General features: G+C 32.2%; 2 protein-coding genes across 3 annotated transcripts; both read left to right on the top strand.

The window, feature by feature from the left end:
• Positions 1–862: 862 nt before the first annotated feature.
• LOC126745909 (cleavage stimulation factor subunit 1) lies at positions 863–5743 on the top strand. Its single transcript, XM_050453955.1, has 7 exons — positions 863–1099; positions 1164–1351; positions 1411–1657; positions 3858–4002; positions 4057–4295; positions 5199–5356; positions 5413–5743. Exons 1-7 carry the CDS (start codon positions 999–1001, stop codon positions 5664–5666), a joined length of 1332 nt encoding a protein of 443 aa, XP_050309912.1. The 5' UTR covers positions 863–998; the 3' UTR covers positions 5667–5743.
• Positions 5744–10684: 4941 nt separating this feature from the next.
• On the top strand, positions 10685–26508 carry LOC126745705 (tripartite motif-containing protein 45). 2 transcript variants are annotated; one of them, XM_050453679.1, is made up of 9 exons: positions 10685–10829; positions 11285–11436; positions 14532–14746; positions 17248–17504; positions 17560–17763; positions 17818–18009; positions 19216–19624; positions 25430–25677; positions 26194–26508. In XM_050453679.1, the coding sequence occupies exons 2-9, from the start codon at positions 11309–11311 to the stop codon at positions 26449–26451; spliced, it is 1911 nt and encodes a 636-aa protein (XP_050309636.1). In that variant the 5' UTR covers positions 10685–10829; positions 11285–11308; the 3' UTR covers positions 26452–26508. The 2 variants fall into 2 exon arrangements, with proteins under 2 accessions (XP_050309636.1, XP_050309635.1); XM_050453678.1 differs by having other exon boundaries at positions 10696–10852.
• Positions 26509–26633: the final 125 nt, after the last annotated feature.

Below are 26633 nucleotides of genomic sequence, written 5' to 3'. Positions count from 1 at the left end.
TGGGGTTTCAAAAAAGGAATTTATTTACCTATTATTACAATGCCATAAATAGTAGTAAAAAAAGTAAATTATGAATATTTACACTCATACAGAATGCTTAAAAGATTACATTAAAAATGCTAAAATACAAAAAGTTAAACAGATATTAAAAAATCATTAGAAGGCTTTTAATCATTAGCATGCAAACGAGAAGCAGGCGCAAGGACTGTTGTTTACGCCAGGTTTAAGTCGATGAACTTCTGAATGTTACAGTGGACAAGATCAATGAGGATCTTCCTAATTGATCACGAATTAAATTACGCTCTCTGATAATAAATTTTGGACCAAAATAATTAAATGATATTCTAGGTTTCTCGAGCCTTGATGATAATGGTAAGAATTTAAAGTGCTTTACTATGCATGATAAGTCTGAACCACGGATGATTGAGGTCGCACTCTTTTTTAAAGCATATAAGTAAACAACGAGGTTTTACAAGGCGGACTTATAGCAATAGATCATAGCTTATGCATATTTCTGCACTTAACATTGAAGCGCTTATATAAATTTGTAGAGAAATATCCAAAGCTAAATTAAAATGAGAAGATTTAACCCTATACTGGAATAACTAAGACTCGGATTATGCCTGGTGCCAGGTATATATTTTAATTATGGTCGTCAAAAAACGATAGACACAAATGTCTAATAATAATAAATATTTAACTCGCATTTTGGGTTCGAAAGGCCATCACCAATCCTGAACCACTGACGTCATAACCTGTGTTATTAACAAATCACTTTATGTATAACCACCTTAATTTAGTTGATAAGCCCCCCCAAGGTCGGATCGGTTCGAGCGAACACATCAACCAGAGACAACCAATTTGTCTTTGTCAAGTTGGTTGTCTCTGCATCAACTTCAACATAACCTCACTTGCTTGTTTCCTTGTTTGTGTTTTTAAACTTACTAAAGGCAAAATATTAAAACATAAATTAACAAACTTCTTAACAAAACTACAGAATGGCAAACTTAAACAACTCCACTAATTCTCAAGGAGAAGAGGTACCTGACCCCAAAAACCTCCTAAAGACCAGAGAATACATGTATCGGCTTGTGATAAGGTACTCTAATAGTCTTACAACTTATCCCTTATATCACTATTTTATAAATAACTCTATATTTTAGCCAATTATTTTATGATGGTCACCAGCAATTAGGTCAATCCCTAGCTCAAGCTGTACTGGCTGAACCAGCTTGTGCTCCCAGCGACAGACTATTCAGGGTTGTTTTAGCTGGTCTCGAACATGAACCGGAAAGGAAAGACAGACCTCAAAGTTTCAGTATCGGGAATAACAATATTGGTCCTGGATTAGGTTAGAATTAAAATCTACTTGCTTAATTCTCCTTTTTAATAGTCATTGATTTATTGCAGATTTAGAGTTTGAGACAGATTCTAACAGTCTAGCCCCTGAGCCAGCCCTGTATGAAACTGCCTATGTAACTTCTCACAAAGGTAACTGTAGGGCCGGCTGTTTTTCAGCTGATGGGCAACTTATCGCTACAGGGAGTGTGGATGCTAGTATTAAGATATTGGATGTTGATAGAATGTTGGCCAAGTCGGCTCCTGATGAACTCGATCCATCTAGGGCAGTGGAGCAACAAGGACACCCTGTCATAAGGTATTTCAAATCAATTATTTTTATTTATGTAGGAACACTTAATATAATAGGAAGTAAGAAAGTAAAGTTAAAAATAAAATGCTTCATTGTATGAAGAGCTTCACCACTCTTATTGACAAAGCTAAAAAAAAATGATCAAAATATTTGTATGTATAAGGTAGATTAAATTTACAAAATATAAGAATAAAATTTATGATTATATATATTATTATATATTTTTATTATATATTAATGAAAAATTATAAATTCTAAAACAATAATAAGGTAAAAACGTTTTTTTACACAACAAACAATCTGAACCTCAATGAAGGGAATAAAATGTGCTTATTCTATAATATTTTCTAATTATTCAACAATTTTAACCCTTTACTGCATGAATTTTTTGTTTTTTTTTGAAAAAATTCCCAGGGATGGAGGAATACGCTTTATTTATGTAAAAAATACCAAAAAAATTTTTGTTGAATATTTGCTTTATTTATTTATAAAAAAATGGAAAGTGACATAGGGTCAATTGCGGTAATTGTGGACGATATTAAATTTTTGACTTGCTAAACGATGTTTGTGGACATCACGCATTATGTTATATATGTAAATTAGCAGTCACATAGCTCATAGTATCTTCTTTGATAATTACTAGTGGTTTTCTGTAATTACAAGTCACATTAAGATAAAAAAAATATATTCAACATGCTTGTCCGTTTACATTTGCCCCTACTCTTTAGGGGTAATTGTAAACAAGCATCTCTTGACACATTTACTCTGCCAGAAAAAAACCTGGGGCAAATGTAAACGAATTATATAAAGTCGCCGTGTAGCAAAGTATTTTTTGATATAAGTCGTGTTTACATTTACCCCAAAATAATGTGACCTTAAAGGTTTTGCTTGCAATATAAATGAAAAATCGAGATAAAAGTAAATATTTTCCAACAGTTCTGTTTATTTTAACTAAAACTAAACTATTTTTGAGAACGCTAATAAAAGAAATTTATTCTAAGTATGTAATTATAATAATATTATAGGTATAAAAAATTAAACTATTACTGGAAAGTTGTATAGTATTCTCTCTCCCTTCATTTGAATGCCAGGATCGGGAAGCACACCAATGATTTGATTCAAGGTTATATAACTGACATCAGTTTCAACAATGTTGAAAAGCATTTTTGATGCATCCCAGGATTTAAGAGCAGTCACTTTGATTTCCGTTAATTTTTCATCCACAGCTCTATATCTTGTTTTTCCGGTTCTGCTCAATCTATTTCATCATCAGTATCACCAAGACTTATTTCTCCATCAGAACTTTCCGACTCTGCAACTGGTTCACTTCTCATTTTTTTCAATTTCGGCTCTAACTTTTTGTTGTCCGTTTTCGGATTAGCCTTTTTTCCTTTATTGTTCTTCTTCTCTTCTGCTTCTCTTAGTCTTTCCAAGACTTGGTTGGTTGTTGATCCTCTCCATATCTTTGTTGCTTTAATCTCGGTATGACTTGTTTTTTCTCTTCAACAATATCTTCACGGCGGCTGAGTGGCAAGAAAATGTTGGTAATTTCTGTCGATTTACTGATAGACAATGACGTCGATGGTTGTGGACTATGGGTAGATGCCACTAATAATTTTTGGTAGTCAGTTGACGATGTAGAAGGCTGCTGTCGGCTTTTAGCTGATGACACTGAATGATGTTGACTACAACATGATGAAGTTGAAGGCATTTGATCGTCGACCGTGGGTAGAAGTGGGTTTGGTTCAGAAATTGCTGGGGGTTGGATAGTAATAGCATCGGATGTTACAGATTTCGGAGCTTTGAGGGCAGCTTCGTATTTGGCCAAGTCTTCTGGTGTAAATTCATATCGATGTGTACATTTTGCTGTGTAAGCGGGTACGTTCCAAATATGATACAGTATGCAGTAAAGGAATATAACTTAATTTTAGACAATATTTTTATATTTTTGTAGTTTGGGTCATATATGGCACATGATGCGGTAAAGGGTTAATTAAATTTTAATAATAATTACAACTAATATTAAAAATAGTATAATAACTAACATTATAACTAATCTATTTATTTGTTGATCATTAGGAGTAATTTTCCAATTAATTTAAGCCTTTTCACATTTTTTAGCATTTATATGAGAGTACACAGTATCTAATATACTATAATGCTCATTCATAATTCAATATTATTCAGAAAATTATTTTCTTTATAGGACCCTATATGATCACATGGAAGAAGTAACGTGCCTAGAATTTCATCCTAAAGAACCTGTGCTTTGTTCAGGCTCCAAAGATCACACCATTAAACTCTTTGACATATCAAAGGCCAGCGTAAAAAAGGCATTTAAGACCATAACTGTACGTTATATTTACTTTTACATATTCAAGAAAAGTATAGTAACTTATTTTTAGGAATCTGAACCAGTAAAGTGGTTTTCATTCCACCCATCTGGTGATCACCTAATTGTAGCCACAAATCATCCGGTAATCAGAATGTATGACATGAACACCCTACAATGCTACGTTTGTCCTTTTCCAAATCAACAGCATACACAAATGGTCACTTACCTGAAATGGTCTAGCGATGCCAAACTATTTGCTAGCTGTAGCAAAGATGGCTCTATTAAGTTATGGGATGGTGTTTCTAATAGGTAAAGATTGTTTAATTCAGGAAAATACTTTTTATACGTCAAGCAAGTTTTTATTTAAGGTAGGCGAGCACTTTTGGTAGTAGTAAGACATCCAAGGTAACAAAAAACACTGAAAGTTCTCGGGTATGAAAAACATGTTTATTAAAATTACGGTTACATGATTCATTTCGCCTGCTTAGGGCATTATCAGATCCACAAATAGCTCTTATCATATCTTGGAAAACAAACACATACAACAAAATTCTCATCTATTTTCACCAAAACCTACTGTTGGAAATTCGTGATGCAGATTTAACGTTCAACCTGTTCCTTCAAGTTTTCGATTAGCTTTAGATCTGGTGATAGCGCCGGTCATTGCAGATCTTAAACAGTGTTCTCCTGGAATATTATTATCGTTAAATATATATTTATTCAACTTCGATTTTTTAGTAAGTTTTTGGTTTTGGTATATTTATCAACCGTCTATGACATTATATACGATTCTGTTTACAAAAGGGAGAACATTTCGGCATTTAAAAAAAATGACAAGGGATTTACGTATCCAGTTTTTAAACTCGATTACTACACCTCAAATATGTGATAAATAAGCCCGATATCACATATATGCCTCTCTGTAGGATACGATATACTTTTCATAGACATTTTCATACCTTATAGTGTGATAATGGAATATCATACACAAAGAAATGTATAAAAAAATAGGAAATGCATAAATACGAATTCTTTCCGTTTGACTGCCTGTAGATTTCGGTATATTATTTATTAATTAATTAATTTTCAAGGAAATATTAGCTAAACATACAGTTAAACTCTTTCCTTATCGATGGAATAGTGTAAATATTTCACATACTTAACGGTTCAAATAAGACGAAGCTAATAATAATTTAATTTATTGGAAATTAGATGCATCAATACGTTCGCAAAAGCGCACGACGGATTTGAGGTTTGCTCGGTGGCTTTTTCCAAAAATGGAAAATACCTTCTCTCCGCTGGCAAGAATTCAATTTGTAAACTATGGGAGTTGTCCACCAGCCGATGCTTAATTGCTTATACTGGGGCAGGTAATTAAAGAGAAAAAAATTTATATTGGTCATTATTTTATTTAAATATTGTCAAGGTACCACTGGTAAACAAGAATACGAAGCACAAGCAGTGTTTAACCACACGGAAGACTACGTGCTTTTCCCGGACGAAGCGACCACGTCCCTTTGCGCCTGGAATTCCAGAAACGCCTCAAGAAGACAGCTGATGTCTTTGGGGCACAACGGGGCTGTGAGACTGATCGCCCATTCGCCCACTCAAGCGTCGTTTTTGACGTGTTCTGATGATTTTAGGGCGAGGTTTTGGTATAGAAGAACGCCCACTTTATAGATTTAGGGGGTATCTTAAGAATAACTGTTTAATACGTTATTTATGTGAGAAATAAAGATGTGCTTTTGTAAGAAAAATTGCGTTTTTTTTTTAAATAAAGTTTTGCTAAAAATGAATTTTTACTCTGAAAACTTATTACTATTAAAACTTCCATCCTAAACAAAAATTAAATTTCTTTAGAAAGTTTAAACGCTAACTAAACTATACAATTGACTATAAGGGATTGGACGTTTATCCCCGTTTATTTTATTAAGAGTAGTATTTTGATTTTTGAATATTATTAACTCGTTATACTACTTTTAAGTTATCTATTCCTACAAAGTGGCCAATATTTAAAGCATGTTCAGCCAAACTTGAGTTTTCAACTTTTCCATATTTTACATATTCTTCAAATCTGACATTAATTGATGTTGTTTGTCCTATATATTTTTTATCACAATCTTTATAATTAATTTCATAGATCCCGGACTTTTCATTGGCCCTTATCTTATAATTTGGTTTTAGTTTCTTAGATTTCTTTACTGAGCCGAACTTTGAAAGACCATTCTTATAACTAAGGCTTTAAAAACTTTATCAAAGCCTTTTGTCAGGATAGGATCATATGGTATTACAATGAAAGTTTGCTTATTTTCATCTTTTACATAAAGTTTTTAAGATTAATTGTAAACTTATGTCTTCTAATCATCTTATCAATAATCCTATCGTCATAACTATTGATCCTAGCAATTGTTTTAATTGTTTCTTTTTCTTATTAAATCTCTTACTACTTAGATGAGGAAATGTGACTAAACGATGTAACTAAGGCCATATGTAGATTGATCCAACTTTTTATATTTATCTAATTTGTATATTTCTTAAAAGCAGTTGCTTAATAAATTAAAATCCCACATTTTTCCTAACATCTCTAAATATTTTCACACTTTTAAGTAAACTTGCATGCATTTAAAAAAAAACAATGGAGAAGCTAGTAGCAAGAATTGCTGAAAAATATTCTTTGACATGCAAAGTTTTGTTAATTTATGATATTCCAAAGTATCTGGTATAAAAGAAGGAAACAATAATTTCAATCAAATTTCGTTTTCACTTAAAACTAATTTATTGACTTTTGACAATAAATTGTTGTTTTAAATTGACGTTTACTATAATCTCCTCTAGGTTGTTTTTGCAGTTTATAGCGGGTGCAAATTTAAGACCCTTTTAAGAACATTTTTTTCTCACTAAAAGACTGAGAAAACTGATTTCCAACAATATTAATTAGATCTTCTTTTTGTGGTTTATCGTTTGAACTCGAACAACTTTTTAGTTGTTTATTTAGTAAAGAAAACTTGGTGATTTGATACTATAAAATTCGCTGGTTTAAAAGTGAGTTTTTAAGCAGATTTGATCCTTCTAATTATAAAATCTTAAACGCTTTGTAAAAGTGAAAACTATTAATTTTTGAGCGTCGATAGAGCACAAGGTGGCTGATCTGCCAGGTATAGGATATCGGTCTTGGAAGTTCTGACTGCAAAGAGATTCCTCTGTAAAACTTTTTTGTTGTCCACTTAAACATTAGATTTCTTTAAAATTCTATCCCTGATCAATACATAATCTCCTTCCAAGCCTGTACTCCCTCCATCTGAGCCTTGGTCTTTCTAAAGGTTTCTTTCCCATTGAGTTTTCCTCCCATGCCCTCTTGATAAGACGTTCGGTTCGTTTGCCTATATCGTCGAATATAAATTGATCTTAAATTTCAAGACGTCTCATATGAAACCAGTTCAACAAAGAAAGAGTATCGTTTTTTAGTGCAGGAAATGCTAACAACGCCTAGTTCCTTCTTGAGCCTTTTTGTTACGATAAATCATAAATTTCCCAAGACAATAATTTCAACAGCTTTTAGTCGTAACGCGGGCCATGAGCCATATGTTTGTCAGCGTCTCTAAAGTCGGGATTTAAATCGGCTTCTAATAAAATTTACTTCTTTACTTTTCCCTACATCGCGGTATGGGAATCGTACACTAACAGACTTAAATACGTATTTATCTACTGGATTTCATAGTGGAATACACAATTTAAACAAATTGATTTTTTGGATACAATGACGGTTCCAGCAGCAGTTCTTTAATATTATTAAAATGGTATAAAAGTTTGTTAATATATATGCCCCTCAAGAACATGTTTTTTTTGCAAACAAAAAAATAAATGCAGTATGATGTATTATATTAGGTATACAGTTGATTTTGAATAGGAAATTTTAAATGAAACACTTGTCACATATGAGAGAAATCTGGATTAAATGAATTGTATTAGTCTCAAAAATTTTCCTAATTTAAATGAGAAATCCAGTATGTTTCTATACATAATAATAAGAAGATTAATAATAATAATGAGTATTTATGAAAAACCAAGAAGTGGAATATTACAAACATATTTTAAACTCTAATCTCTAATCTAAAAAAATTAAAAATTCTATATACATGTTTATATATATTTGATATATATTCCATATTCTATATACATGAACATAATAAAAAATTATCACATGTCACAGACACCAGGGCTTGAGTTTATCATAAACTAAAGCTCTGGTGTGTCTATGATAATTGTGATAATTTTAAACATTAGATCCCCCTGATGATGGACACGGCTGTGTCCGAAACATGTTAAGAATTTTAAGCTTTATGTAGAAAAAACCAGTAGAGGGGACTGTGTGTTTTTCATTTTATCTTAGCCAACTACTCAACTGCAAGTATGGACTATTTCTTCACTAATAAAAGAAAATAGTTTACCCACCAAAGAATATTTCTTGTTAGTGGAATGATTTAAACGATTTATCATTATAAGGCTTTTATATATTAAACAAAATACAAATCAATTATATAAAATGCACCCCATAGGTATAATAACTAAACTACATTAGTCAATTTCAAGGTTTCGTCTATTTTTGGGAATAATGTTATTCAGTCCAGTCGGGAAGTTTCTATCGTAATCAAAAAAAAAAAGACAGTCAGAATCAGGTAAGCAAATTAAATTTTACAGAATACAAACTTTCTATTTGCAAATTTTTTCTACTAGTGCATGAACTTTCTTCCTTTCTTCCAACGATTATTTTCTTTGTCGTAATTTAAGTAGACGTAAAGAGTTTCAGGTTGTTATTGTATCTGCTAAGCAATTGACCTAACTCTTTAAAAACCCTATCTAAGAATGGTCTATCAAAGTTCGGGTTTTAGCAGATTTAAAGAACATGTAGCTCATGTGAAATATGGAAGAGTTGAAAAGTCAAGATTGTCTGAAGATGTTTTAAATACTGGTCACTTTGTAGGGATAGACAACTGAAAATTATTAAAACCAGTTAATAATAATCAAAAATTAGATGCATACGAAAGTTTAGCAATATTTAAAAATCAAAAAACCATTCTTAACAGGGATTAAGGTCCAATACAATATAGTCAATTATATATAGTTTAGTTGTTTAAGATTTATTCGGCCATGAATTTAAGTCTCCATTTGTAAGTAGTTTTAGTTTGATTTTAATCTTCTCCCGAAGATGTTAACATCATTAGCGAAACACGTATCAAGAGTAAAATAAAGGGTTGTGGTTAGTGGTAAAACTGTCTCGTAATTTGAATGTCACAGCAAAGGTTCAAGTCCAACCATAGAACTATTTAGATAAGAAAGTTCAAAATATTTAGTCAGTTTCGGTAAACCTATGCAATAGACTTCTTTATTTATCGTACGCTCTATGTGGCCATTTCACTTTAAATGGCAATCTAGTATCACACCTAAATATTGTATTCTCCTTTTTGATTTTTTCTAGACAGTACTAGAATTTATTTCAATGCTCAATGCAAGGTCTTGATAGTGAGGCAGAGTCAGCGTAAGATGCAAAAAGCATAAAATATGTTTTTTAAAAGTTGACCATTATTTTATTTTTTGAACATTTTATTAGTTGTAACTGTTAAACCATTTAAAAATTACAGGTAGGTCTTGTTCAACAATTTTCTTTACAGTTTTCAAGTGTTTACCTTTATATAATATTGCAAAGTTATTAGCATTGAGTTATCAGCAAAGGAAATTAATTTTCCATCAGGTGTAATATTGAATAAAAATTATTTATATACAGCCAAAACATTATAGGGCCTAGCATAGTTCCTTGAGAAACTCCACAAAAAATTTCCACTTCTGAACTGATATTGTCATCAATATTTACCTTTGGGTTCGCTCAAATAAGTAACTATTAAACACGTCGAGTGCAATACCTCTAATGTCAGCTTCTTCCAGTATTTCCAGCAGTTTAGGATTATTTGGCTTAATCTACAAGTACACACATGGCTTTTCCCCATCAACAAGGGCAATATTTATGTTGTTCGTGAATTCAATCAAGGCATCTTCTTAAAATAATATTTTATTACATTTCAACCTAGAGTGTCGAGAATATTTTTAAATTGTGCATTTTGCATCAAAAGTTACAGAAAAACAGATATAATTAATGTTTGCTTTTCAGATATTTGAGGGTCCAGTAAAGTACTCAAAATCATGTACCGCCTACGACAATCTAATGTTTTCAAAAAGCATAAGGGTAGCTCAAGTATTTGATAACACCCAATCCATATTTTGTAGCATTCAAGAAAACACAATATTCCAGAAAAATAATAAAACTCTCATATGGGGTATAAATATTATTTTGAAAACAAATTAATCAGAAAAATGGAAGTGACAAGAAGCAATTTATTAATGCGTCATTTAATCCGGATTTACCTCATAAAGATAAGCCAAATTTTTATTGTTAATAGGAAAAAGTATTCACTTCTAGGGACACTTCTATGTTCGTTTCACTTTTGGCTGACGCTAATCTATTTCCTGCTAGTCAAATAGGATTTGAAAAGTGCAATGCTGAAGAAAAACCATATTCCTTATAACTTTGCGTAGCAGAATATTGTGGAGGATACAATCGAATGCCTTGCTCGAGTCCCAAAATAAGACACTTCTAATTTAAATAGTGAAAGACTCCTAGTGTATGTAAAGCTAAAATATTCAACAAAAATAAACAGAAACGACGAAAACGTCAGTCAAGCAACGCATATCGTGTGCAAGCGTCGCGACGGCTACGCTACCGCGAATGTGTTTTCAAAATTGTGTTTTTAGTATCTCAGGTTCAAGTGTGAATCATTTCGAGTTTTTGAGGTTTGTTTTTATGACTGGATCACGTAAGTCACATCCCTTTTAAGTAAAATTTGTTAAAATAATTTATAATATTATAATGCGTAACACGTTAAAACTTGAAAACGTTCTATATTAATCAAATATAGAAAAATGCATTTGACCCTAGAGCCTTTTAATAATTTTAGTGCATTGGCTATAAAAAAATATATACACAGCAGCTGTTTTTCACAACACACACATTTTCTAATAAAGTTTCTTTGTTTCATAATATTAGGACATGTTTCAGTGTGTCGCAATTTTTATTTTAAGACAGTTCTTAATCCAGAAAGTTTTTAAAACGAAATTTGACCGTATTTCGAAATGAAAACATACAATCTAATTAGTGTCTCCAACCTTCTGACATAATATATGTGTCGTAATAAAATGTTATTATGGTAATCTGCGTTAGAAAACCTTATTTAAACCATTTTTTACAGGTTTTGAGATAAAATTTATGGAACATGGATATTGATAGAATATCCTATATCTTCGGTAGTTTCGCCAGAAGACGTCAAAGTAACGAAAATGGAGGATCAATTAAACGAAGATCTATTGAATCCGGCAGTCGGGTATCTCATGAACGATCACGGTAAGTGTACCTCATTTGGACATAATTACTTAGTTTTAAAATAATATATAACAACGAGTTTCTCGCATTCTAGTTTCCAACGCCTGAGATCTTTCTAGTCATGTGGTTGTAGACCTCTATCTTCCATTGCATAGTTTAATTCTTCACTATACGATCTTCTACCCATTTTCCTGCGGTTGGTAGCACTCGATTTGGCCATAATTGATTTCATCTTTTAGACATGACCATACCATTTCAGTCTTTTGTATTCTATCTTTTTAGGATGTCGATGTTAAGTTTCATTGCATTTATTTTGGAACCCTCTTTTTTATTTATTATCCAAAGCTCTGAACCATATGTAGCAATTTTTGTCTAATTTTTGTGTTCCGAGTGATGTAGTAATTTCAGAGTATACTATTAAGTTGACTTATTACTGAATCACATTGTCCAATTCTGATTGCTGTTTCCTTTGTATCCTTACCATCATTTGTCATATTTACACCAAGATATTTATAGCTGTCAGTATTTTCGATTTGTGTGTCTCTTAGTTTTAAATACGTTCCTTCACCTCCCACTACAACATACTCTGTTATTGACTTCTTAATTCAAGAACCCACTTGGTGTATTCTTCCTCTATTTTCCATAAGATATAGTGGATATCATCCTGATCTTCTGCAAGAATTACTTGGTCATCCAGAAATTACAAGCTGTACAGCTTATGACCTCCAATTGGAATCAACCCAATCCAACTCTCACTTTTTTTCCAAATTTTCTAGCTCCCTCCAAATAAATCTTAGAGTGTAGATGCAATGCAGTAGCCTTGGCGTACTTTATCCCCTCTGTCTTTATTTATCCAAACTCCCTCACATCATTAATGTTCATCACTTGCCACAACTTAGTTAATGGGACACTATCATACGCTTTTGAAACGTCATTAAATGTATATCCTTATTGTGTTCCAAACGATTTTCTATTATTTGTTTTAGACAGACTACATTATCTACACAAGAACTTTGAATTGGGCTGTTAATTATCTTGTTATAAAACCTAAAAACTGTTTATACTAAGCCCTCGGTAACTCGTACAATCCTTTATAATGCCTTTTTTTAACACATTCTATGGACACTCATAATTTTCATAATTATAATTTTAAAATCGTCTATTATTTATTTTCAATTTACCTCTTTCATATTTATGTGAATAATCTAGCATCAGTAATAAGGTATTCTTAGGGCACATGTTTTGCTGATGACACCACTGCTCTGCAACTATTTGTTATTTCATGTGTTCTATTCTAATATATAATAAGTATGTCAATTTGAAGCGTAAACTTGACAATGTGGAATTAATTCTTTAACGACAAAAACGTATAGTAACAAATGACGAGTTACTTTTTCCTAATTGACTCTCATTTTCGCTATGGTATCAGCTTTTGGCCCTTTCCAATCTTAATCTGTTGATTCTGCAAGGTCTATCTATGTCATATTGTATGTATCTATATACATGCCATATGTAGAGAATCCTGTGAACCACATTTATCTCAGGAGAAACAAATTATTCTCCCTGTCAATTTTTATCGTTGTAGGCATACTGCTCAATAATCATATCTGCAAAACTTCATTTTTATTTAAAATTAGTCTCTAATTATCAGTCATGACTTACAAGTATATTTTATTTATTAAAGCATATTCCTGTACTTTAAAAAATTTCCCAGAATGTCTTTTACTATACTTTCATAATATTTAATTGCATTTTTTGTTCATCCAATGTGTGAAGGAATTTGTTGGCCCATATTTATAATCTTTCATCAGGTCCATATTTTATAAAACGTAATTGTTGTTATTTTTGTTTGTCTTATTCAAAGAGTCAGTGATTTGTAAACAAACCTGCATCTGCTTCAGTCCCTAGACAAATTCTAAAAATACACGAGACGTGTCAACTTAAATTATAACAGCCCTTTGACGAGGGTGAAAATTACTGTTAAATAGGAAAAGGGATGAGTGATCAACATAAAATAAATCCTTATTTTAAAAGCTAGTATTTTAAATAGAACGAGCTTTATTTTATATAAGGGAAAACCATTTATTTTGGAATATGAAGAATACGGCACATTAACTCGGGTAGGGTACACCATTTGTTAAATCTTAAATCTAACGCTTCAATTCTGTGTACTAAAAGTTGTCAATATATTAACTACAAATGGGGAGGAAATTGATTGTTGCAACAATAAAGCATCTTTCGTTAACAATAATTATTGGGACCTGTGTCAGAGGTCACAGTTTCTGACACTGAGGATTCTGCTACGAATAAAGCGAGTATTTCATCACCAATTATTGAAAGAAGTTCCAAATTATAGTGTCATTACTTACTCAGCGATCACACTTCGTATATACTTCGGCATATCAGAATATGTATATAACATTAATTTTTCATACATAGATCCATAGTGTCACAAATTAGCTCCATGTCACAATTACCCCGGTTGACCCTATAGCATTAAGAATTTTACTAAAAATAAAGATTCTCGTATGTACTTAACATAACTATAATTATAACAGTTAAAATAACTATCTATTTCTTCAAAAAAAATATTTTAGAAATACAATAATTTTTCCTTACAGGTTTTTCATGCTAAAATAAAAAAATAAAAGATATTAATAGTAGTTAGTAGTAATTAAGTAAAATTAATTTTTTAATTTCTCAAGCTGATTATGTCATCAATGCGGCTCCGTTACCTCCAGTGAGTTAATACAGACATTTTTATAAAACCTTGTCTAGGTAGCTCAAGTTATTTAATTTTTCCTGCAGTTGACATTTTCTTTCTATAAACTCAATGATTTATTATTGCTCTCAGCTGATTTAATTTTTCCGAACAGTTGTAGTCATTTATTTCCTTCATGGAGGAGATGCAGCTTTTTTAAGAGCATTTTTCTTTTTTAATTTCAGAGAGTTGAAGTTATAATTTCTCAATACAGAAATTAATCAAAATTAACTGCTCTATAAAAAATTACCCTAAACCTTCATCACAATACCTTTTTTATTGAAATAATTTTGCTCATTATTCTCTTCTTCAACAAATAAAAAAACGCATTTAACTCTTAATATTAACTTCATAGGTCAAGTCCTATTCACACCAAAAAACCTGTGGCAAGCCCCAGAGCAAAAAGCGTAATAGGATCCACCCTCGACGAGCCGAAATTCAAATGTCCGCTATGCAAAAGTCAGTTCGTTGAACCTCGAGTTTTGCCATGTCTTCATACGTTTTGTTTAAAATGTTTGACAGACCTGGAGCAAAACCATTTCGCAGCTTGGAATGACGACGATTCGGATGGCAAGTATTCAATTTGTAAAATTATATCTAGGAAAAAGTGTCTCATTTCAACAAAGTATGTGCTTCGACCCAATTCAAATGCTCATTACTTCCTGTAAGTTTGAATATGATATACACTATCGGATAACAGTAAAGTAACTCTTATTAAAAAGTACAGCTGTTAATTATTAAAAAAGTGAAGCAACGCTTATGAAGTCAAACTTTTCTTATTTTAACGCAAAACCAATAACGTGTGAACGTTAAATGGACTTTAAAGGCCTGATGATGTTCTAGCCAGCGAAACACGCGTATCCACGTATTATATATTTTAAGATTGTGACGTGTTTGTGTTTTCTTTGTTTCTGTCAACAATAACAGTGATTATAAATAAAATATACAATGACTATAGCAATAACTCTTTGGCATTGATAAAATTGAATATTGAAGACTAGTAATTGGCATATTGGTTCAAACCTCCTATCAAAAATTTGGCTTTTCATATGTTATTCATATTTATTATCCCATAAGGATTGAAGATGAATATTGAAGGATAGAAATTATTACGGTTGTTTTGTTTGAGATAATATGTCTGATATGTTTGGACGAATTCAAATGATTATCAATAATAAAACCTATATATTTTATACTTTGAACTCTGCAACTTGCATACTAAGAACAAATACTTGTAGAGCTTTATTAACTTTTCTGAAATACCATTACATTTACGTTTGCGTAATAATATATTAATGCTGACAGCATCACACGCTTTGTGCAGGTCTACAAAAACAGCCCCAACTATAAGAATTTTTTATCCACAAATTAATAAATCGTAAAAATTTGTTAACGCAATTAAGATCCGTTCATTTGAAATCTATTTTTTGATTCTTATAAATCCTCTCATCCTAGCATATATGGTTTCGCTAATCCAGTTATCAGTTTTTAGTTTATTTACGACGTTAAATTTATTTTGACTCATAAATAATAACCTTATGTGATATTTTTAGTATGAATGTAATTAAATGCAGAACACATTATATTATTGTGATCCTTACCTTGATAATTAATGAATTTTTAGCAAAGGATGTTTTTAAGACTCCTGTGTTTCAATTTAAACAGCTACCGCCCAATATCCTTTTTTCCAATAATATCAAAAATCATAGAGAAGTACTTGGTTTTAGACAAAATATTAGTACCTCCCTGTGAATTCTTCATCTGCGAATTAAAGTATATATTATTGGACAGCTCTCATGGTCAACAGTATGATACAGTTTGTTTTGTAATTTAAGTAAGGCCTTGGACTGTGTAGACCATGGAATCTTCCATTGTCCTCAAGGTAGTACCTCAAGGATCAGGTTAGAGTTGTATACTTTTTCTGAAATATATGAGCCAAACTTATCAAAATACTTTGCTGCTGATAGGATATTGTCTGTATCTGCTGATGCATTCACTGATTGGTTCGAACAGACGACTTCTAGTTACAGACAAGACAGAAAGCTACATGATACAAATTCAACATAATCAGGGTCAAATTTCTTGAAGTTTCTATTGATGCTAAGCTGCAATGAAACACTCATATAAACGTTAGCTCACGGTTAGCAAGTCACCTATTTCTTCCCAGAAATCTGGTAAATAGGGTGTCACAACAGGAGTTAATAATTGCCTATTTTGCATCTTTTTATGCACATTATCGAAGGAAATATATCATTATATATCTGTGAAAACCTGCTTTACGTTAAGAACAAAGCAGATTCTTTTTTGCTTTATTTGAGTGTTTATAGATGTTACTTCTTTGTTTTGTGCTTCAATCACTCCTGTTTAATAAAAAAATATTATTTATAGTTTGATAACAAAAACAATTTTATGTCTCCACTTTTTAAGCTTTTTTGAATTGACTGCTTTTTTTGCTTCTTTCTTGCTCTCTGCTTTTGTCCATTAGTGTACATATTGCCTAAAGCTTATAATAAACGCTATTTTACGAGATTCATATCTCAAAAACCCGTCCGGAAGAAGCCACATCAAATATATCATCCTATTAAGTTCTAAATTAATGACGTTTAAATCCATCAAAGTGAGAAGCCCTTCCGTACGATAAATTCTCTCGGTTCTTCTAAACCGCGCGTTTTATCGCTATTTATAGATATTAGATGGAGGGCTTGAAAGTAGTGTGGTATATGATTTTTAACTTTAAACTGGATTATAAAAAAATTATATGGAGTTTATTCACGTTTCAATTTTCAGGGTTTACATACATTACCAAAAACATTCCATTAATACCGGTGGGAATATTTCTCTTTAAATAGCTGACTGGCTGATTTACTAGGGTGTCAATTATTTTTAGAATACTTAGGTACTTAAGTACACTTAATTTACATGACATTTGCTTATGGTTTCATGGCTTTCCAGAATTTACTTACTTTAAAAGATAAACGACAGCACATATTTTAACTCTAAATGACATGCTTAATTTACTGGTCTTGAAAACGAACATTATCTTATCTAACTAAGTTTAATTAATATATTAGGGGTAAAATCAAGCAGTTCCCATTCAAGAAAAACTAGCTCGGGTGGCTCAGGAGGATCAGGTTATGTAAGTGACAAACACGACGAAAGGCCTATAAGAGGCATTTGTTGTCCCTCCTGCGGAACTAGAATAGAGGTACCTTATGGAGGTGTAAGATACTTTCCGCCGAATTACTGTATACAGCATCAAATGGTTTTGGCGTTGTTAAATTCCAAAAATACCCACTTGCTTTGCGACTTGTGTACTAGCGATGTAACTGTAAGTACCTATAATAATATGATGTAATAAATAATAAAAATTAAACAACAATTAGGCTACATCAAGATGTATGGAATGCGCCATAAGTTTCTGCGTGCAGTGCGAAGAATACCACTTAAGGCAAAAATTCTCATCAGACCACGAGGTACTGAGCCTGGAAGATGCACGGGAAAAAGGTATTTCCAAAGTAAGAAGGCAGATTATGTGTATGATACATCCTGATTCTGAGTTGGTCTTGTTTTGTTCCACATGTTATCAGGTACACAGTATGGGTAAACTCTTATTATTATAATTTTGAATCATGTTTTTCCAGGCGATTTGCCAAGAGTGTGTTTCAGTCGCTCACAGAAGCCATATTTGCGAACCAGTAAGCAAAGTGGCTAAATCTCATATAATTAGCTTGAGGATGGCAGCGGACAAGGCAAAAGCTTTGGTGGAACAATCTGCGATGGATACCAGTGTGTTGAGTACAACTTCTAAAAGGATAGAGTTGGATTATTGCAAGGTAAGTGCACAAATAAGTTGGTTGTAAGAAAACCAACTGTACTTAGTGTTTATAAATTAGAAATGGCGATAGTGGCGGCTCCTCCATTCGGTCATGGGGTGAAATATAAAAATGCCTAAGAGATATGAAATTTACGTGAAAGGCATAGAACATTGTTCCCAAAATCCTGGAACAAAAGAAAGATGTTCAAGAAAACAAGAACAAGAATTCCATATATTTGAAGCTATTGTTTTTGTTTGAGAGAGAGAAATATCAAATTCTCGAACAATGTTTATAAAATGGAAAATTATATATTACAGGCATAAAAAATATCACAAACTATTTGCAAACTTTAAAAGACATAAAATCAAATGGCTGAAATGCATAAAAAATTACTAAAAGAGTGCGGAAAACGTAAAAAATAATTTGAAAAAATTACAAATGACGAGAAAAAGCTAAAACATGCGAGAAATTACTTTAAATTCGTAGAACTGATATACTGGCTCGCAGAAATTGGAGTAAATTATTGTATAGCAGAATTTACATCTCAACTGTAAATATTTTAAACCCCACGACATCCAAAAACGCTTAAAAGAAAAAAATTCTCCAAGAATATGGAACAAAAACGAATTATTAATAAAAGGCATTTTAAATCCCTGTAATAAAATGCGAAATTAACTTTAAATGGCTAAAAATATGAAAAAATATTTCCACTTCATAAAAGAAATTAAATGCCGAAAGCAAAAATGACTTTGAAGAGACTAAGAGTGACGTCAAATGTTAGAAGACATAAAAAGTTAGTCCCAAAAGCTTGGAAATCGCGTAAATGTATTTCCAATTCTTAAATGACTGAAACAAAATAAAAAATAACTTAAAAAGCCTGGAATAAAAATGCTGTTTAATACCTAGAAGAAACAAAAACAGTTATTTGTACATTTTGAGAAAATTCATAATAACGTGACAAATAAGACACAAGTATCTATAAAAAAAAATAGCATATGTATATAATCACTTTGCTGACCTCCCTATAAGCAAACCAGGAGCCGCCACTCATAAATGTACTTATATAATAAAAAGTCTGGTGCTATCTGGCCTTAAATAGTAAGTAATTTTAATCTCCTTCACAAAATACATGACAGTTAATTAAAAACATAAACAAAGATTTATTCTAGGATTATCTCTCCATTCCCATAAGATCATAAATTGAGTTTTAATTTTAATTTGCAGATTCAAACAGAGGTGGAAAAATTCATAGAGGAGTACATCAAATCCATTGAAGAACACAAAAGTAACCTACTAGAGCAAATTAGGCAAATCCGCGATGAAAAAATGCAACAGATAATTCAGGAAAAGCTTAGATTACAGAAAAAAATAAGGGATGCAAGAGACATTGCTTATTTCTTAGACGATCTACTCAGAGGAGGCTCAGACGTAGAAGTTTTAAGTTTTATTAAACCTGTAATTAATAAAATTGAAGCATGCGATAATTTGGAGCCCAGTCCTGAGTTAAAATACTCGGATAGCATACAGTTTCTGCCTGACGAGGCTGTTAAGGACACCAAGAACCCTTTTAATATCTATGGGGTTTTAACTACACAGAGTGTCTCTGCTGAGCATTGTAAAATAAATCCTAAAGGTAGGTGAAATTAATATATACGCCTTGGTTCGAAGATCAATATCATAGTTTGCAATAGCTGTGAGTTAATGCATAGGTATTATAGTACCCAAAAAAGAAATTTGCCTTGCCGCGTCGATATACATTTTATATTATATATTACACTTCTTCATTTTATAATAAAAGTTTATTATTGGATACAATTTATACAGACCGATATGGTTAAACTATTCAATCATTCAATATTTTCAAACTTGATTTTTCGACCGATTCCAACCCATGACCGTTAAAGTGTTTTCAAATTCAAAGCTTTATCGTCCAACAAATCCTATAATAGTAGGATAATTATTGAAATATTGACTAAACTAATAGTAGATAAGTACATTAAATGCTTAAACAACTAACAATCTAATTCCATCTCGAAGAACAGATTTCAAACTATTTAAAGTCATGCCAAATAGATCATAAGGTAATTAAAGATCATTGAACCAGTTGTAGGCTTTATATATATGTATATATAAAGCCTACAACTGGTTCATGGTATGGGCTCTTTCTTGGCACAATTGGTGCCATAAGTGTTAAGATAATATACATTGTTTTCTTATATGGATGCAGGGAACAGCCAAATTCAAAGCTGATGATAAGAAATCTGAAGCATCAATTCGAATGTTGCATATTTCAAATAGAAACACTAAACTTCCACAAACAGCAGATTGATGAAGAGATAGTGCGTTAAACCTTGAAAGCAATAACTGCTGACTGAATTTCCTCTGTAAAAATTTACGTAGATGATCCGAACCAATTGAACTCTATCTAACTGTCAATTTATTTAAGTAGGGGATGAAAAACTCCATACTAGATGTGAATGAAAATCCATTTTATAAAGTTTTTTGGAAATAATTCCATGATCCAACCTATCTCAAAGGCATTAGCAAAATTTGTGTAGCTTACAACAAGTTGACGTTTGTAATTTATAGACTCATATGCATGTCGCAGATATGATGTTAAATTAGTGACAGTGGATATACCCTGAAAAAACCATGCTGATTAAGTAACATTAAATGTTTAAGTTGATAAAGCAGGTTGGTGTAAATGCAGGTATCAAAGGCCTTAGAAAAGTTGGATAAAAAGGAGATTGTGCGATAGTTCTGAACCATATTTCTTTCTCCTAACTTAAAGACAGGGCAAATATTTGCTTGTTTCCAGACGTTGGAAAAAGTACTACATAAAAAAAAAGAAAAATATATACAGTAAGGTTCAGTGAAAGCAGAAGTACAATCATGTAAAAGGATCACTGTCAAATGCTGCAGTCTCCTTATTTTTCAGTTTTTTTGTAAGTATAAGAATGCATCCACTTGATTTAACTCATACAATATTTCGAGAAGCTTATACATGACTTAAATTAGCAGAGGAAGCCATTCAACCATTTATCACTGGTATCACTGGTCATCAAGGTCCGTTACGCATTTACATATTACGTATTAAATGTATTTTGATAATCGGCAGCACTTTAAGATTAAAGTTATTTCTCTATGTAATAGTGAGTAGAATCTCATTTTTAAAAATTGTTAACCCATACGAATTCCAGAGTGAACTACTCAATGCAGTTACTGAAACCTTTAAAATGTAGATCTTAGCCTTGGCATGTAGAGTAGAACGAAGCCGTTGTAAGTTCTTTGAAAGGTTTGGAAGCATTTCATCCTTTCTACCCAACCGATCCTAAACGTATTCCATTACAAACAGCTTCAGAACCTTGGAGAAATACTAAAGCTGCTAAACACGTTACCGAAGTTTAATAAAACGATGTATCTTATGCAATGAAACGATGCAATCTTAATAAAAGGCCGTAAATAAAAATATAACCCATGTTAAAAAACAGCAAAGGGATTACTAATTTCCCTAATGCATGAACACATATTTTCTAAGTATGGGATCTAAATTGGCCTCTTGGTAAGCAGTTTATGAAGGTGATCAGTCTAAGCGACATATTCTTTCTTGATGTGGAGGATTTAAAGGTGGTAAAATTCGTTATAAATTGTCTTGATGCAACAAAAGCTTCTGAGTTAGTGAAAGGGACTCAGAGGATAATTATCGCCTTATTTTAGTGCTGTCCTGTAATAATATTTTACAAGATATTTGAAATAATTGTTAAAGATAAATTGTAAGGCTTTTCCAGGACTGGAGATACAGCTTTCTCAGCAATTGATGCAACCTCATATATATAAGCTAATTTTTAATATTCAAAACATGCTTTATTATCATAAATGCATAGTATTTGTAGACAAAGTATGGTAACAAAATGAGAAGATAAGCTATTTTTATCCTAATAAAGGTAAAAAAAAAGTTTACAAGTTTAGTCCCAGGCATCTCCAAAACATTCATCTAAACTATAAAATGCTTGCATTTCAAAAGCTTTCTGATTGATCGTTTGAAACTTGTAAATGTTCAAACACTAATTATATGCACTGGAAGATGGTTAAATATTTTGATACCTATTACTGATACAGGTACTGGTGAATGAGATAATATTATTTTGTTGAGTATGGTGGTGTCTTTCAGAATTAAAAATAGTCTTATATTCTTTATATTTTAAGCAGCAAGTTTCCACTGTAGAGAAACAGTATAATGTCAAGATTTTAAGTCTTTAAACAAAGGCCTCCATATTTCTCTTTACGACATACATACCTGATAGTTGTTTACTACTCTCCCTATTTATTTCCCTCTATTGGTTCATCTCAATTATTTATGATAAAGATGACTTGGCTTTGAACAAAAAAATGCTTAATGTCTTAATGTCAAAAATGGCCACCAGAAATTCTTAACCAGCTAATGATTCTTTCATTGAAAGTTACTACAATTACTTCTACTGCTAAGAATTTGCTAATATGTGGCTCTCAGTAAAGACCCATTAAAAATATGATTTAATAACGTAAATAGATATATTAATTAAACACTGAATAACAATAACAAAGTTTGAGATTAGGATAGTAACATACAAAGGATAGTACATCTTATAATATAGGTACTTATATTTTAGCTTCGTCATAATGTAGAAGCGACATTTTTCTCTGCACTCCACTCCCAAAGCCTCCCAGTTCTCCATTCTTTCTTATAACCCTATGACAGGGAACAATATATACTATATGGTTTTTTCCGATAGCATTAGCCACTGCTCTAACTGATTTGGGCTGGCCTATGGCTTGTGCTATATCATGATAACTTTTCGTTTCACTAAAGTGATAACATACAAATAAATAATTATAATAAGCATGTTATTTTCATACAGTACCCTCTTTTAATGTTAAGCAATTCCTTCCAAACGGTCAATTGAAATGCAGTACCTTTCATTAGAATTTTCAGCTCGGATGGTGGTTCGAAATCCTCCTTAAAGGTTAAAGAGGCAGGTTTAAACACCTTATGAAGTAGTGCCAGACACTGGCTGATATCTGTATCATAAAACTGCAGGAAGCAAAGCTCTTCATTTAATAATCCTCCTACATAATATCCAAACAAAGATTCTCCAAGAAAATAAGTTATTTTCACATCTTTGAGTTTCTCATATTGTTTGCAGCTTATGGAACGAACTGACACGACTTCCTTCCTAAGAAAATCCATTTTTTTGCACAAAGTTTCAAAGAAGAAATCAAATATTTCCAAATTTCAAAAATGTAAACAAGACAAATATTCCCGCCGGCCTTAACCTGTCAATTGTTATATGTGACACTTGTGGTGGCTAGGATTTCCTTTATGGTGTTTTCCACTTGTCTATTGATTGTCCACACAAGTTTCAAATTGGCACCCTATTTTCCCTTAGAATCCAAACTTGCATAACAAACAAAGTATTCGTTTTAAAAATAATGAATTTAAAAATTTTACTGGAAAAAAATGTGACAAAAATACCGAGATTTTAGTTTGCTGACGATGCTAGACGGTCTAACGAAAAAAAATGGTTTCTTATTTAGATTTTTCTTTGTAAATCCATCCTTTCATTTGTTTTGAGGCAGATGTGTCTCCTTACACCATTACAGAATGCTGTAAGTTATTGATAAACTAATTAGTACTTTACAGCCTAACAGTAAACAATTATTAAATGCAAAGGAACAAGATTCAGCACGATTTCCATGGCTTTCATTGTTCCTTTCAGTTTCAATTGCCCTTTGTGTTCACCTATTAGCGGCTATTATGCCAATGTTAAAAAATTATAATCAAAACTAACACAATAAGCCACAGGATTATATACCTTGTCTTTAAACTAAATACAATATTCAGCCTCAAAATACTCAGACATACGCTGCAACTATTACCAACTCGGATGAAGAAATTTACATTTTTTATCAGAACGTAGAAACGGCATTACATATTACACAATCCTCACAGAGGATTTTAATGCGAAAATTAGGTTTCAAACAAAATCATGCAGAGGTAGTAATGGGTAGACATGGATGTTCGGTTCGGTTTACTATTGAGAACCATCTGAATTATGTTATATTTCTGTCGGACAAAGTGATTCTTTTTTGATTAAGAATTGCAGTCCGTTCACCACCGTGATCCAGTAAGTGGGACTCAATTCACCTGCATGTTGTTTCATCCCATTTCCTTCCTAACTTCCAGCTCAGAGATGATATACCTGGATCTCCAGACAGGACAGATTATGTAATTAGAAACCAGAGCGAATTTTTGGACTTCGAATGTTTCCTTTAGTTAACGTTTTAATCTTTAGTCGGTTTTGAACTACCTCAAACAGAAAGAGAGCGAGCGATTGACGAGAAACTCCTTGATTAATTTCGGGGCATTTGAATATTAGTTTATGATCTGATCACCTTATATATTCTTTTTCAAGGGTTCCTATGTTTAGCTCTATTTTTACTTTAACTGTCTGGATAACATGAAAATAATTTACTAATTCCAGGCGACTCATTCAGTGATTCTTCCAGTACATTAAGTAATAGGAAGCTGATGTTGTTACAGTGCTCCTGGATCCAGGAAACACACGAATATTTCAACTGCCTGGAAGATATGGAAATATTTTAATAATTCTAGGCAGCTGATTTAGCCATTCTTCTGAAATATTTCACGATTGTTTTGATTTAGAAGGTTTTCTAGAAAGTAATTCCTTGACTGATTCTAGGCATTTTAATAACCAGTTTTCTGATTCCTGCTACGATCTTTTTCAAGCTTTCTTGTGTTTGGGTCTCTTTCTATTTCAACTGCCTGGAAGAGATGGGAATATTTTACTTACAGAAAACTTATGCTGGTGCAGTACTATTAGATACCACTGATAAAGAAGGTTATTGACTGCTGCAAATCGTTGAAGACTAATTGAGTAAGCACGATAATTAAACGAAGAAAAAAGTCTTGATTATAGCACATACAACAGCATAAACAAAATTATTAAAATAAAGGTGCGTCAAGCCAAGGAAGGAGACATTAAAGAGAAGTGTACTGAACCTCCCAAAGTAGATGATATGATACAGAACCAGGTCAATTGACGAGGTTATAATAGCAATAAAATCCATGAAGACCGCATGAAGTAGTTAACGAATGTGCTTAATAAGATATATAGTTTCGGTAGCATTACAATTAAGAGCATCGTTTAAAAAATATATTGCTGAAGGCTGTTTCAGTTCATGGAAGGTAGCAAGCAACAGATCTTTGTCCAAAATTTACTTTGGTCACCAGCTTGTGATATCTTGTCCGGTTGATTTACTTATATCTTGGTTTTGAAGTAGAGGGTTATTTATTTCTTCAGGATATAGTAGTTGTTTGTAGTAAATACGTCAACAGTCACTTGCTATAACTCATAATCTTTTAAAAATTCATTTTCAGATTTGCAAAATTTAAGAGTAGGGAAAAAAGTAACTGTCACATTGGAAACCAGAGATAGCAAAGAAAACCCGTTAGAACGGGGTGGTGAATACGTAACTGCAGAAATAAGACATCGGGACGCTGGCGTCTCTCGATCCCTTATGGTAAACGTGGTGGATAAACGAGATGGTACTTACGGCATATCGTTTGTGCCAGATATTGCTGGAAAATTGGCATTTATTATAAAAGTTAAAGGCGAACATATTCAGGTAAAACAATTCTTATTTCAATATTTACTTTAGTATATCTATCCATCATGCTATCATGTCCTTATTAATTATTTTTGCCATCTAAACATATTTACGTAGACCTAACTAATTATGGTAGAAAATTAATCTTTGTAATGCACATTATCTGCACTCTGTTATAATTGCATGACCTATAAAAAAAAACGGTTTTGCCTACGTTTCCCGCTTAAGTTACTGCAAGGCTACGCCTCAAATTTAGTAATTACATTTTATTAAGAGACATTTTTATAGTGTTTATAACAAAGTACTCATTTGAAAAAGATGCGAGGCTTTTTTAGCACCGAACAATGTTAAGGTTGCATTTTTAACCGCACTATACCATTTTTGTTAAAATATAAGGAGTGAAACGAAGCAATTTGGATTTGCTTGTTTATAGAAAGTTTTTGTCTTTAGTTTAGTCTTTAAAATCATCCATTAGTACCGCATATAGTATATTAACATCCCATACATATTAAAATGCTCCTTTTCTACTTTTAGGGCAGTCCTTTTCCAATATTAGTGCGCAGCCTCAAACCCCACTATGGAACATTCCACTGTTGCAGCTTCTGTTCTAGCGGGGGCAGTAAAGAGGCTTCCTGTGGATGCGATGGAAAAATGCCAGGCGGCTATAAAGGTTGTGGACATGGTCATGAAGGACATCCCGGAAGAAGACACTGGTCTTGTTGCGGAAACATTCTGGAACATTCCGAGTGTGGTCGGTCCAGATCGAATTCTCAGTATCAGTTTACGTTGTGAATATATTTTTAAGTTTTCTAGGCTACGGGTAAAATATATCATCAGGTTTTAGGAAAATGCGTGTTTTATTTGTACCTAAACATTTAAGGGTTTCGGAGGTTGATAACGTTAGTTGTTTGTTTGGAAGATCGAAAATGACTGTTTGTGTGTCTTATCTGAATGCGTAAATATTGAACTAAATT

This window comes from Anthonomus grandis, chromosome 16, assembly GCF_022605725.1.
Source record: "Anthonomus grandis grandis chromosome 16, icAntGran1.3, whole genome shotgun sequence".
In the NCBI taxonomy this organism is placed as follows: domain Eukaryota; kingdom Metazoa; phylum Arthropoda; class Insecta; order Coleoptera; family Curculionidae; genus Anthonomus; species Anthonomus grandis.
Note: the sequence above shows the minus strand (reverse complement) of the source record. Positions and strands in the feature narration are given on the sequence as shown.

What these genes read in the sequence shown, in the direction of transcription:
- LOC126745705 (XM_050453679.1), top strand. Translation starts at nt 11,309, where the DNA reads ATGGATATTGATAGAATATCCTATATCTTCGGTAGTTTCGCCAGAAGA. An exon ending in GTATCTCATGAACGATCACG is followed by an intron (nt 11,437 to 14,531) that starts GTAAGTGTACCT and finishes TTAACTTCATAG; the next exon opens with GTCAAGTCCTATTCACACCA. An exon ending in TAGAGTTGGATTATTGCAAG is followed by an intron (nt 18,010 to 19,215) that starts GTAAGTGCACAA and finishes TTTAATTTGCAG; the next exon opens with ATTCAAACAGAGGTGGAAAA.
- LOC126745909 (XM_050453955.1), top strand. Translation starts at nt 999, where the DNA reads ATGGCAAACTTAAACAACTCCACTAATTCTCAAGGAGAAGAGGTACCT. An exon ending in CAATATTGGTCCTGGATTAG is followed by an intron (nt 1,352 to 1,410) that starts GTTAGAATTAAA and finishes GATTTATTGCAG; the next exon opens with ATTTAGAGTTTGAGACAGAT. An exon ending in CAAGGACACCCTGTCATAAG is followed by an intron (nt 1,658 to 3,857) that starts GTATTTCAAATC and finishes TTTTCTTTATAG; the next exon opens with GACCCTATATGATCACATGG.